Source organism: Neoarius graeffei, chromosome 3 (assembly GCF_027579695.1).
Source record: "Neoarius graeffei isolate fNeoGra1 chromosome 3, fNeoGra1.pri, whole genome shotgun sequence".
NCBI lineage: Eukaryota > Metazoa > Chordata > Actinopteri > Siluriformes > Ariidae > Neoarius > Neoarius graeffei.
The window spans coordinates 29,553,152-29,567,861 of NC_083571.1; the positions used below are offsets into that span (position 1 = coordinate 29,553,152).

Genomic DNA, 14,710 nt, shown 5'->3' on the forward strand with positions numbered 1-14,710 from the left:
CAGTTCACACCCAGCCTCCAATGACCCACACTAACATGATGCCTCAATGACACCTTAGATGAGCTGGTCATCAGAGTTATGATTCTGATTCTGATCCAGGAGAGGATAAATATCTCTCGTTCGTTTCTCGATTCTTTTCCTTTTCCGTGTTTGAGATCTCCGATCATGGCAGAAGAGCAGAGCTCCTTTACTGAATCTCACAGTGCTTCAAAAGTTATTATTATTATTAGTGCTGTAAAAAATGTCGCGTTATTATCGCGTTAACTTGACTCAATTTTAACGGCGATAATTTTTTTTATCGCGAGATTAACACTCTGTGACATGATGTAGGTTTTTCATAAGCTTGTGAAACTAGTAGAGATGGGATTTATGGCTCTTTGATGGGATCCGCATCTTTGTGATCCGTTCTTTGAAAAGAGCCGTTCAAAAGACTGGCTCATTTGGCTCTTTTTAAATATTTATTCAGTTTTAAGAAGACAGCGTCTGTAAACTCAAAGCTATCCCAGAAATCCTTCCTGTAATATGCAAATTTGGCCGCCTCTGATTGGACAGCGCGACGCATCAACAGGCAGAAAAAGTGTAAAAGTACGAAATGTGTTAAGTAAGATGAAACAGTAAAGATCGGATTCAATGCAATATTTATCAACGACCAACTTAAAGTTAATATAATAGTGTACTTTATATTATAATCAAGCATGTCAAGCCTACCGTCACTGTGTAATCTACAGTGTCTCTCTGATAGAGCTGTAGACTAACTCAAGCAGTAAATCACTTCACTGAGTGAAGTGGAAGAAGAGTGAAGTTCACTTCTCTTGCTAGCTCTGCTTTGCAATAATAATAATAAAAAACAAAAACACCACCATCCTTGGTACAAAGCAAGCCCATTCACTTTTTTATGCTGATTAGAAAATTACAATGGTTTCTCATGTGATAAAAATGTGCGATTCGCGATTTAAATATTTTAATCGCTTGACAGCACTAATTATTATTAGAGACACTACATGCTGAATTCAGAAACAAGGTAAATAATAATGAACGTGAGCTGTAGATATTTATGCTCAAATCCACTCAAAGTAGGGGGCGGGGCACCATCACGCTGTGTCAAGACAAGAACTTTCCTGAGAAATAACGCGAACGTCTGCATCATGCGGGATTTGCGGGCGGGAGCGGGACAAAATATGGCAGGCGGGAGCGAGACTGAAAATCATAATTTTTTTGTGAGCGCGGGCGGGAGCAGGACTGCACAATGCGGGCGGGAGCGGGACTGAAAAATCCGACCCGCGCAGACCTCTAGTTTAAATGGCACCATCTTGTCGGTAATAATAAGTCTTGTGGTTATTGTGACAGCACTGGCTCAGGATTAAAAGTCCTGCGTTGAAGATGGAACCCTGACTTTATTTATGTAAAAGAGAAAAATGTTTATCCTACTGTCTGGAGATCACGGGTTCGAATGCAAAGTAGCTGTATGTAGCCAGGATCCAGAGTAACGGAAGGACGGCATACTCCTTCCTCCACCATCATTCACAACGACGTGAGCTTCTCCGAGCTCGTGTATGCAGAAGAGGGTAGATAGCACGTTCCTCCAAGTGTGTTCAACTACCCTGTGATGCTTCTCCGTGTGCTGGAAATAAGCAGGAGACCAAGTTAGCTGACTTGCTGTCCTTTGGGTTCAGATGAACCCTATCGTCATCTTATAAAAACGACTGCACTTTCATTATACGGCCGATTTAAAGCGCTTTCGGCTCTCCGGAGTGATATTGTGCCTGTTGTCATTGTGATTTTTGATCAAGTTTGTGTTTTGTTGTCAGGAAAAGTACGGTATCGAGCCCACGATGGTAGTTCATGGAGTGAAGATGCTGTATGTACCCATCATGCCTGGACACAGCAAGAGACTCAAACTGACGTAAGGCATCACTACGTTCCAGACCCTGCATTCGAAAACATCAGAAGGGGCGTTCACACGGCAACTTTTACTCCGGTGTAGCACCGGGGCTGCCCTGGTAGAGCGTTCACACGGTACAAAGTTATAGCGGTGTAGCCCCTGAAAGCTGCTTAAACCGGTGCAAATCTAACCCTGCTCGGGAGGTGGTTTAAGAAATTTACTCCGGAGTAAATGCTAGTTTGCGGGGCAGCACTGATATAAAATGGGACGTCTGAACACTACAGGGGTAGATCGCTACGCGTGAGGAGAGTTGATTACATACGGGCATTGCATAATTTGCATCCTGGTGTCTTGCGCTTCCAAAATGGCAAATATCAACAACAACAGAACTGCGTGTCTTCCAGTGTTGCCAGATTGGGCGGTTTTAAGTGCATTTTGGCGGATTTGAACATATTTTGGGCTGGAAAACGTCAGCAGTATCTGGCAACACTGGTGTCTTCATCCACGTTGTTTTCCCGGCGCTTGGTGATGCCATGACAACCGGGAAAAGGAAGTACATGTTCACGCATGCCCATATTTCATCTCATCTCATCTCATCATCTCTAGCCGCTTTATCCTGTTCTACAGGGTCGCAGGCAAGCTGGAGCCTATCCCAGCTGACTACGGGCGAAAGGCGGGGTACACCCTGGACAAGTCGCCAGGTCATCACAGGGCTGACACATAGACACAGACAACCATTCACACTCACATTCACACCTACGCTCAATTTAGAGTCACCAGTTAACCTAACCTGCATGTCTTTGGACTGTGGGGGAAACCGGAGCACCCGGAGGAAACCCACGCGGACACGGGGAGAACATCTAAACTCCGCACAGAAAGGCCCTCGCCGGCCATGGGGCTCGAACCTGGACCTTCTTGCTGTGAGGCGACAGCGCTAACCACTACACCACCATGCCGCCCCTGCGCATATATCATTTCCGCATTATTACTATCGTATAGCGCGGTTGCAAAAACTGCCGTGTGAACGCAAGTGGCGCTGCACCGGTGCTAACACGCTTCTCTCTAGTAAGCAGGTTTGTGACATGTGAACGCTCCACAAAATTTACACCGGTGTAAGATATATCGCAACAAAATACATCGGTGCAGCGTCGATGCAAATATGTGCCGTGTGAACACGCCTAGAGTTCTCATCATCTCTGTCTTTTCTCTGTGTGCAGTATGCAGAAGTTGATCAAGCCTTCAGCAAACAGGAAGTACGTCGACCTCACCGTGTCTTTCGCCCCAGAGACGGACGGAGACGAGGATCTGCCTGGCCCTCCTGTTCGCTATCACTTTAGACACGAGAGTGGCGAGAAGGCCTGACACACACGCGCACACTGATATTACACCCTCCCTTACCTACCCCTGTGGACCACTAGTGGAGTAGCACTTGATCGATCTGTACATAGTGAAATTTTTTTGTTTTGTTTTCTACAGGTTCGTAATTTTATTGCATAGCTACGTCTGTGCCGATGCCTTAAGAAATATTGTGCGTCGATGATGGTGGCGGTGATTTATTATATATTATTGATCTCACAGTCGAGGGAAAACAGTGTTTACACTCCTAACTTAAGGCTAACGATGGCGCTTATTTTATTAGTGCAGACGCACAGAGAGAACGAAGGGGGGGGGAGCTGAAAGAATCAGTTGCTTCCTAACGCAGATTGTTCATGAGCGTTTTCCCGTTCATCCCAGCTTCAGACCTGCAGACTCACTGTGTGACGTGTAAGCTATTTATTTCGACGTCACTCGAGACCAACACACGATGGACTCCTGTAAACTTCAACATGCGTAACGATGAGCTCTGAGTAAATGTACTGCAGCACCGCGAGCGGTGTCGACGGGAGAAATCCGTTTCGCTTCTGGGAACTCGGCTCAAGCTTGGACACTCGCTCGGAATTTCCAGCCTGCTGTGAGTTTCTGATGTAGCACACGGCCCTGAAAAGGAAGTGAAGAAGAAGTTTGTGTGTGTTTTTTGTTTGTTTGTTTGTTTGTGTTTGTCCTTTGCTTCCTTTAAAGTGGCCTGATGTTCCTTTGCCCGGAGCTTGTAACCATGATGTCCTCCATATTCGTGACTAAAATGTCAAACATTTCACAACTTAAAAAAAAAACAACAGCAGGTAGTTAATCGTAGTATGATATTACACAACATGAATGACTGGAATATTCATTTGAAGGTCCATTCAAAAATAAACTTTTCAACCATGTTACGGCCTTCAGAGTATATTTATTCAAATCTGTGTGATCGAATCCAGACATAACATTTTCAGGTGAGTCACTTTTTTCATATATTACTCTACAACCCCGATTCCAAAAAAGTTGGGACAAAGTACAAACTGTAAATAAAAACGGAATGCAATGATGTGGAAGTTTCAAAATTCCATATTTTATTCAGAATAGAACATAGATGACATATCAAATGTTTAAACTGAGAAAATGTATCATTTAAAGAGAAAAATTAGGTGATTTTAAATTTCATGACAACAACACATCTCAAAAAAGTTGGGACAAGGCCATGTTTACCACTGTGAGACATCCCCTTTTCTCTTTACAACAGTCTGTAAACGTCTGGGGACTGAGGAGACAAGTTGCTCAAGTTTAGGGATAGGAATGTTAACCCGTTCTTGTCTAATGTAGGATTCTAGTTGCTCAACTGTCTTAGGGCTTTTTTGTCGTATCTTCCGTTTTATGATGCACCAAATGTTTTCTATGGGTGAAAGATCTGGACTGCAGGCTGGCCAGTTCAGTACCCGGACCCTTCTTCTACGCAGCCATGATGCTGTAATTGATGCAGTATGTGGTTTGGCATTGTCATGTTGGAAAATGCAAGGTCTTCCCTGAAAGAGACGTCGTCTGGATGGGAGCATATGTTGCTTTAGAGCCTGGATATACCTTTCAGCATTGATGGTGTCTTTCCAGATGTGTAAGCTGCCCATGCCACATGCACTAATGCAACCCCATACCATCAGAGATGCAGGCTTCTGAACTGAGCGCTGACAACAACTTGGGTCGTCCTTCTCCTCTTTAGTCCGAATGACACGGCGTCCCTGATTTCCATAAAGAACTTCAAATTTTGATTCGTCTGACCACAGAACAGTTTTCCACTTTGCCACAGTCCATTTTAAATGAGCCTTGGCCCATAGAAGACGTCTGCACTTCTGGATCATGTTTAGATACGGCTTCTTCTTTGAACTATAGAGTTTTAGCTGGCAACGGCGGATGGCACGGTGAATTGTGTTCACAGATAATGTTCTCTGGAAATATTCCTGAGCCCATTTTGTGATTTCCAATACAGAAGCATGCCTGTATGTGATGCAGTGCCGTCTATGGGCCCGAAGATCACGGGCACCCAGTATGGTTTTCCGGCCTTGACCCTTACGCACAGAGATTCTTCCAGATTCTCTGAATCTTTTGATGATATTATGCACTGTAGATGATGATATGTTCAAACTCTCTGCAATTTTACACTGTCGAACTCCTTTCTGATATTGCTCCACTATTTGTCGGTGCAGAATTAGGGGGATTGGTGATCCTCTTCCCATCTTTACTTCTGAGAGCCGCTGCCACTCCAAGATGCTCTGTTTATACCCAGTCATGTTAATGACCTATTGCCAATTGACCTAATGAGTTGCAATTTGGTCCTCCAGCTGTTCCTTTTTTGTACCTTTAACTTTTCCAGCCTCTTATTGCCCCCGTCCCAACTTTTTTGAGATGTGTTGCTGTCATGAAATTTCAAATGAGCCAATATTTGGCATGAAATTTCAAAATGTCTCACTTTCGACATTTGATATGTTGTCTATGTTCTATTGTGAATACAATATCAGTTTTTGAGATTTGTAAATTATTGCATTCCGTTTTTATTTACAATTTGTACTTTGTCCCAACTTTTTTGGAATCAGGGTTGTAATACCTTTTTAAATTGGGTTCATAATTAGGAGCATGTCAGTTTAAAGGAAGACCGTAAACGATTCAGGGTCATTATCCATCCAGCTTCTACTGCTTATCCGGGTCGCGGGGGTAGCAGCCTAAGCAGAGCAGCCCAGACTTCCCTCTTCCTGGCCATCTTCACCAGCTCTTCCAGGGGAATACCGAGGCGTTCCCAGGCCAGACGAGAGATGTAATCTCTCCAGCGTGTCCTGGGTCTGCCCCGGAGTCTCTTCCTGGTAGGGCGTGCCCAGAAAACCTCCCTTGGGACATCCTAAGAAGCTGCCTGGACCACCTCAACTGACTCCTTCCGATGTGGAGGAGCAGCGGTTCTACTCAGAGTCTCTCCCGAATGACCAAGCTTCTCACCCTGTCTCTAACACTACGTTCAGACTGCAACCTGAAACGACCCATATCCGATTTGTTGTGAAATCCGATTTTTTTGTTAGGCCGTTCACATTACCAATTATCTGAGACTTGTATGCGATCTCCAATATGAACGGAAAACGACCCAAAAGTGTCCCGCATGCGCAAATTGACACGTAATAAGCACATCTACGTAATACGTAAACAAAAAAAAGCGCACTCTTCAAGTTTGCAAGTAAAACATGGAGATGAGGCGAGACCTGGCGATGTGGTTTTTGTGGCGGCGGCGGAACTCACACAATAATCTGATTAATGTGGGCAGCAGACTAATGAGACCGAAGGTGTCAAATTACTGGAAGTTTCCAGAACAATCTTATAATCTTGTAATACAGGATGATTTAACATCCAGGTCCCTACCAAATCCACCATTAGCTTGATCAATTCTATAAAAGTCTATTTAAATTCTGAAAACTGTACAAATGTTGTTGTTTTCCACCAAAGAGGCGGGATTAGCCAACGCAGAATAGTGACGTTTGTCTCTTGTTGATGACGTGTAGGTCGCATGAATGCAACCTGTCCGGTCAGACTGCAGTCGCATGTGAAAATAACGGATATGCATCGGAATTAGGACCACATATCCAAGCGGCCTGGGTCGCATGTGAAAAAATCGGATCTGTGTCGTTCAGATTGTCAATAACAAGTCGGATACAGGTCGCATATGGGCAAAAAAATCGGATATGGGTCGTTTCAGGGTGCAGTCTGAACGTAGTAAGGGAGAGCCCAGCCACCCTGCGGAGAAAACTCATTTCTACCGCTTGTATCCGCGATCTCATTCTTTCGGTCACTACCCATAGCTCGTGACCGTAGGTGAGAGTGGGAATGTAGATGGACCAGTGAATTAAGAGCTTTGCCTTTTGGCTCAGCTCTCTCTTTACCACAACAGACCAGTTTAGCGTCCGCATCACTGCTGACGCTGCCCCCATCCATCTGTCCAAGTCCCGCTTACCCTCACTCGTGAACAAAACCCCGAGATACTTAAACTCCACTTTAGGCAGCAACTCCCCCCTGACCCGGAGTAGGCACTCCACCCGTTTCGGTTGAGCGCCATGGCCACGGACTTGGAGGTGCTGATCCTCGTCCCAGCCGCTTCGCACTGGGCTGCAAACCGTCCCAGCGCATGCTGTAGGTCACAGACTGATGAAGCCAACAGGACCACATCATCTGCAAAAAGCAGAGACAGGATCCTGCTGCCACCAAACCGGACGCCCTCTGCCCAATGGCTGCACCTAGAAATTCTGTCCAGAACCGGTGACAAAGGGCAGCCTCAGGTTAATTACGGTTCAGGAAGGACATTCAAAGATTGTGTGAGGAATAAAATTGCTACACTTGAATGACGTTCTGTCCAGGAGTGGGACCTGAGCTTCAGCGTGTTGTGTGTTCTGAGATGCTTTTCTGCCCAACACGTTTGTACGGAGTGGTGACGCGAGTTGCTGTCCCCTCGAGCAAGTCTCATATCAAAAGGACGTTGCTGCAGGTTCCCCCGGCTCTCGTGCACCTGATCCAGAATGAGGTGTTGATTTTGGTGTGTTAATGCAAGGGAACAATAAACCCTACAGCACTGGGGTTTCTTCTGTATCCGAGCCATATTGATAATCAAAGCACACGAAAAATAGCGCTCTTCAAAGACTTCAGAAGTTTGTATGTGAGAGAGAGAGAGTGAGTGTCGGTCACTGCAGCGCGCCATGTAGAGCGGGTCTGCCTTCAGGCTGCTTGGCGAGACCTTGCCTCAGCAGAGACGGAGTTGTGCTCTGGTCAGACGTGCGCGTGTGTGTGAGTGTATTTCCTCCTCCTTCGACAGGGAAACGCCCTGGTTGCCTTGGCAACAAATCTGCCCGTATTCACACGTCTGTAAAGCCACTGAATTCTGTAAAACCTGACCTAAAGACATTGTTCTACATGCGTAGTGTCTTCTCACATATACACTTGTGTTCAAAATAATAGCAGTCCAACACGACTAACCAGATCAATCACTGTTTTTGGTGGAAATTATATCACTACATGGCAAATTATTTACCAGTAGGTGTAGTAGAGTCATAGAAAACCAACAGACCCAACATTCATGATATGCATGCTCCTGAGTCTGTGTAATCGAATAATTAAGTGAAAGGGGCGTGTTCAAAATAATAGCAGTGTGGAGTTTAATTAGTGAGGTCATTCATTCTGTGAAAAAACAGATGTCAGTCAGGTGGCCCTAATTTAAGGATGAAGCCAGCACATGTTGTACATCCATTTCTCTCTGAAAACCTGAGAAACATGGGTCGTTCCAGACATTGTTCAGAAGAACAGCGTGCTTTGATTAAAACGTTGATTGGAGAGGTAAAACGTATACTGTAAAGAAGTGCAGAAAATGATGGGCTGCTCGGCTAAAATGATCTCCAGTGCTTTAAAATGGACAGCAAAGCCAGAGAGACGTGGAAGAAAACAGAAGACTACCATTCGAATGGATCGAAGAATAGCCAGAATGGCAAAGACTCAGCCAATGATCAGCTCCAGGGTGATCAAAGACGGTCTGAAGTTACCTGTGAGTACTGTGACAATTAGAAGACGCCTGTGTGAAGCTAATCTATCGGCAAGAAGCCCCCGCAAAGTTCCACTGTTAAAAAAAAGACGTGCTGAAGAGGATACAATTTGCCAAAGAACACATCGACTGGCCTAAAGAGAAATGGAAAAACATTTTGTGGACTGATGAAAGTAAGATTGTTCTTTTTGGGTCCAAGGGCCGCAGACAGTTTTTCAGACGACCCCCAAACACTGAATTCAAGCCACAGTACACTCTGAAGACAGTGAAGCATGGTGGTGCAAGCATCATGATATGGGGATGTTTCTCTTACTGGGGTGTTGGGCCCATTTATCGCATACCAGGGATCATGGATCAGTTTGCATAGATCAAAATACTTAAGGAGGTCATGTTGCCTTATGCTGAAGAGGAAATGCCCTTGAAATGGGTGTTTCAACAAGACAACGACCCCAAACACACCAGTAAGCGAGCAGCATCAGGGTTCAAGACCAACAAAATGAAAGTTATGGAGTGGCCAGCCCAATCCCCGAACCTTAATCCGATAGAAAACTTGTGGGGTGACATCAAAAATGCTGTTTCTGAGGCAAAACCAAGAAATGCAGAGGAATTGTGGAATGTTGTCAAATCATCCTGGGCTGGAATACCTGTTCACAGGTGCCAGAAGTTCTCCGAAACCGTGGTTATACAACTAAATATTAGTTTAGTGATTCACAGGAATACTAAATCCTTAAGATTTTCTCAGTTTATACAGTAAATATTTGGAGTTTGTAATGAAAAATGCAGACACTGCTATTTTTTTGAACAGCCCAATGTTCATTTTTCTTCATTTTCTGTAAAGTAATTAAAATATTGATACATTTTTCTTCATGTTTTGATGTAGAATATAATGTGCAGTGTTCCCAATGCATGGAAATAAAAACTGTTATAAGGATTTTGAGCTTTACTCACGTTTTTAAACACACTGCTATTATTTTGAACACAACTGTACCAGTACTTTACAGTGTGTGTGTGTGTGTACTGAGCAGTACTGTGTTCCTGCTTTCTAACACCGGAAGTTCCCCAGCAGGGGGCAGCACAGAGCTTGCAGACTTTAATCAGTGATCTCAAAGTGAAAGCTTGAATTTTTAAAAAAATTTTTAACTATTTTTTGTAATGTTGCCATTGTGTAGCACCCAGCAGTCAGTCTTCAGTGTTGTGGGTGTAAATGCCGCTGGTCTGTCCTGTCTGTTCACTGACCTGCAGCAGCTAAACCTTCTTTAATATCCGACACGTTTTACTGAACGTCAACCTGAACGCACTTTTTATTGAACACGTTTCAGTAAAACTCACCTGCACTGCAGCTCACTATTCGCTTTCTCTCTCCATTTAAAGTCACCAATACAAGCTGCCTTTCTTTCTCCCTTTCTCTCCGGTTTTTACTCTTTTTATCCCCTTTTCTGTTTATCTCTCTATTCTCACGTTTTTCTTTTTTTTTACCCCGTTCTTTCCTTAACGTTTTCATTTTCTTGTCTGTTTTTTCTTTCTATTTACTGATTTTTTTTCTCCTTTTATCCCTTCCTCTCCTGTTTTTACTCTTTTATCCCTCTTTCTTTTCTAGTTATCTCTATTCTCACATTTTTCTTTTTACCCCTTTCCTTAACTTTTTCATTTTCTTGTCTGTTTTTCTTTCTTTCTATTTAATGTCTTTCTTTCTTTTTTCTTTTCTTTCTCATCTCTCATCTCATTATCTCTAGCCGCTTTATCCTGTTCTACAGGGTCGCAGGCAAGCTGGAGCCTATCCCAGCTGACTACGGGTGAAAGGCGGGGTACACCCTGGACAAGTCGCCAGGTCATCACAGGGCTGACACATAGGCTACGTTTACATTAGACCGTATCTGTCTCGTTTTCTTCGCGGATGCACTGTCCGTTTACATTAAACTGCCTGGAAACGCCGGGAAACGGGAATCCGCCAGGGTCCACGTATTCAATCCAGATCGTGTCTGGTCCGGTGCTGTGTAAACATTGAGAATACGCGGATACGCTGTGCTGAGCTCTAGCTGGCGTCTCATTGGACAACGTCACTGTGACATCCACCTTCCTGATTCGCTGGCGTTGGTCATGTGACGCGACTGCTGAAAAACGGCGCGGACTTCCGCCTTGTATCACCTTTCATTAAAGAGTATAAAAGTATGAAAATACTGCCCATTGTGTAGTTATGATTGTCTTTAGGCTTGCCATCCTTCCACTTGCAAGTAGTAAGTGATATGCGCTGGGATCACACACACAGCGGCTCAGTCCCGAATCGTGGCTTGTTCACTTCACTCGTGCGCTCTGTGAGCTGCGCAGGGCCGGAGTGTGCACCCTCCAGAGGGCACTCGCTGTTCAGGGCGGAGTGATTTGGAGCGCAGGATGCCTGCGGAGCCGAGCGTATCTGTGTATTGGTGTTGCTGTGTGCACGCTAATCGTTTTAAAAACGTTAATCTGATGATCCGCTGATACGGTCTAATGTAAACATGGGCATAGACACAGACAACCATTCACACTCACATTCACACCTACGGTCAATTTAGAGTCACCAGTTAACCTAACCTGCATGTCTTTGGACTGTGGGGGAAACCGGAGCACCCGGAGGAAACCCACACGGACACGGGGAGAACATGCAAACTCCGCACAGAAAGGCCCTCGCCGGCCACGGGGCTCGAACCCGGACCTTCTTGCTGTGAGGCGACAGCGCTAACCACTACACCACCGTGCCGCCCCTCTTTTCTTTCTATTTACTGCTTTTCTTTATTTGAACTTTTTCTTTCTTTCTATTTACTGCTTTTCTTTTTTCTCCTTTTATCCCTTCCTCTCCTGTTTTTACTCTTTTATCCCTCTTTCTTTTCTAGTTATCTCTATTCTCACATTTTTCTTTTTACCCCCTTTCCTTAACTTTTTCATTTTCTTGTCTGTTTTTCTTTCTTTATATTTAATGTCTTTCTTTCTATTTACTGCTTTTCTTTGTTTTTTCTTTCTATTTACTGCTTTTCTTTATTTGAACTTTTTCTTTCTTTCTATTTACTGCTTTTCTTTTTTTCTCCTTTTATCCCTTTCTCTCCTGTTTTTACTCTTATCCTTTTTTCTTTTCTAGTTATCTCTAGTCTCACATTTTTCTTTTTACCCCTTTCCTTAACTTTTTCTTGTCTGTTTTTCTTTATTTTAATGTCTGTCTTTTTTCCTTTCTTTCTATTTACTGCTTTTCTTTATTTTAACTTTTTCTTTTTTCTTTCTTTCTATTTACTGCTTTTCTTTATTTTAACTTTCTTTCTTTCTTTCTTTCTTTCTTTCTTTCTTTCGAGCAGCATGGTGGTGTAGTGGTTAGCGCTGTCGCCTCACAGCAAGAAGGTCCTGGGTTCGAGCCCCGGGGCCGGCGAGGGCCTTTCTGTGTGGAGTTTGCATGTTCTCCCCGTGTCCGTGTGGGTTTCCTCCGGGTGCTCCGGTTTCCCCCACAGTCCAAAGACATGCAGGGTTTTTTTCTTTTTTTCCTTCTACACTTTTCTTTACCTTTTTTGTTTTTTCCTCTTTTTCTTTATTTCATGACTCACTGGCCGTATACAGGTGACCTTTACTTTCTGTTCGTTTTGTTAAAGAGGTTGAGCACATCAGTAAGAGCAGATATCATGACAACAGGAATAAAATCACGTCGCCTCATTTCTAATAAATCCTCAATCTGTCGACCGTCACAGAAAGACTTCCTCTGACTGGCATGTCAACAAAAACATGGATATGGATTTGTACAAATGAACCGTTCATTGCTTCAGAACTTTTGTATTGATTATTCTGTTAGCAGCTGAATGTAGCATTGATGGCACTGTACAACTCGGCGTATATCACACAACTCCATCAGTGATAACATCACGGCCCCAGGTGCTAGTCCTTACATATTCAACACCACCACCTTATATACGTGTGTGTGTGTGTGTGTGTGTGTGTGTGTGTGTTTGAATACCAAGGTCGTCCTTCCTTTTTTGGACTGAAAGACACACCTACTCCGAGCTGCTCTCATTTCCAAATACGGGCATGTTCTGGAGTCTGCAGTCGTAGTTTCTGGAAGCAGGTCATCTGTGTTTTTTATATGTTTTTGTGTGTTTAAGAGTGTGTTGCAATATATATGCTATTTAATATAAGCAGAAGATCACTGTGTGAGTGTGTTACAGAAAGGAGGTCTGTGGAAGCCAGTGAACACTACTGGATCCTGCTGCTGCTCAGACTTCTGCTCCAGCTTTGTTAGAGAGAGAGAACATGAAGTCAGATTAGGATGAAGGACAAAGACAAAGCGACGGTCGGCAAATGTTTGGTTCTGATGCTGGCGCTGAATATTTAGCTGTTGGCTGTAGGATTGTCTACAGCAGATCCCATCAACTCGCAGGTATAAACCGTTTCAGCAGATCCAACAGAATATTTGACAAGTACTCTAAAAGGACTGATTTAATGTATGACAAAATACAAAAACACCCTGGATGTCCTGGTTCTTCACAGATTAAAAAAACGACAATGTTTAAATTAAAAATGCACCAAAAACCGTGCATCTCATCCGTGTTTAGAGTCTGTGACTAGTTGAAGGGATCCTCCAGCGGATTTACTCTTAAACTTCTTCTGTTAAGTAAAAGTAATTGTAGATTTCAACAGTCAAACGTTCATTTTCGGAGACCAAATAGTGTTCTAGAAAAATACATTTTTATTAAAATACCAGACGGCCTCCTGAGGAAGTGACGTATGCGATGACGTGGCTTAGTGGAAGCTTGGAGCAACTCGGCTCTTTATATTCTCTGCTTACATCATGGTTGTGCGAGTAGAGTTTGAACGAATCATCTAATAAGACTCTTTCATCCCCCAAGAAAGAACACTGGATAATCTTGTCTTCAAAGACAACTGTCTCTGTCTGGATTTCAACACTCAGTGCGTTTACATGCACATAGAGAAAATCAAATTTCTGCCATAGCTCGACTGAAATCGAAGTTCTAAATGCCATGGAAACACCTTAGCTCGGCTGAAATCGAACCGAACTGAATTTCTCGTAATCGAGCTACGCGACCTAGATTATGCGATTGTAGCCGAGCTACTTATGGCCCTTTTCCACTACCCTTTTTCAGCTCGCTTCAGCTCACTTCAGCCTGACACGGCTCGCGTTTCGACTACCAAAAAACAGCACGACTCAGCTCGCTTCAGCCCTGCTTAGCCCCTAAAACTCGCACCGTTTTGAAGTGGGGCTGAAGCGAGCCAAAGCGAGCCGAGTGAGGTTGGGGGCGTGAGCAGACACTCCCCTGTGCACTGATTGGTGAGGAGGAGTGTCCTCACATGCCCACACACGCCCCGCGAGCACGCTGGGATCTGTAAACACTGCAAACCCGGAAGGAGAATAATTACGAATTACGAGAATTTCTGAAGCCTTATGCGCCTCGCCTCATCTATACGCTCTTGCCAGTATCTGTCCGCGTTGTCAGTGACAACAAGCCACAGCACCAAGACCAGCAACACTAACGACTCCATGTTTATTGTTTACTATTCGGGTCGTGAGACTACCGCTTAAAAGATCACTGATGTCACTGTTTGCGCTGCTTAACGACATCACGTGACGTCCACCCACTTTCGCTAACTCCACCCAATGTGTCCACCCACTTCCAGCCAGCACGGTTCAGCGCGGTTGTAGTCGAAATGCAACTCCAACAGCCCCACTCAGCTCGACTCAGCACGGCACGGCTCAGCCCGACTCAGCTCGACTCAGCACGGCACGGCTCAGCCGCGTTTGTAGTGGAAAAGCGGCATTAGTGCATGTAAACCCTATCGAGCTACTTACTTCAGCACTGCCCCTTCTGGAAGTGACGAGTGACGAGACCACAAGCGGGAAACACAGCAGCCTCGGTCGGCATGACAACAGTAGTAGTAGCGAGCAGCAGAAGAGG

General features: G+C 44.4%; 1 protein-coding gene across 2 annotated transcripts in view; it reads left to right on the forward strand.

The window, feature by feature from the left end:
* The window catches only part of uba6 (ubiquitin like modifier activating enzyme 6), a 61,622-nt gene extending 57,494 nt beyond the window's left edge, over positions 1-4,128 (forward strand). For both annotated transcript variants that reach the window (XM_060916613.1, XM_060916612.1), the window contains exons 32-33: positions 1,809-1,903; positions 3,100-4,128. In XM_060916613.1, the coding sequence (XP_060772596.1) occupies positions 1,809-1,903; positions 3,100-3,244 (240 nt within the window). In that variant the 3' untranslated portion in view covers positions 3,245-4,128. The remainder of the gene's footprint in view (positions 1-1,808; positions 1,904-3,099) is intronic.
* The last annotated feature ends 10,582 nt before the right edge of the window (positions 4,129-14,710 follow it).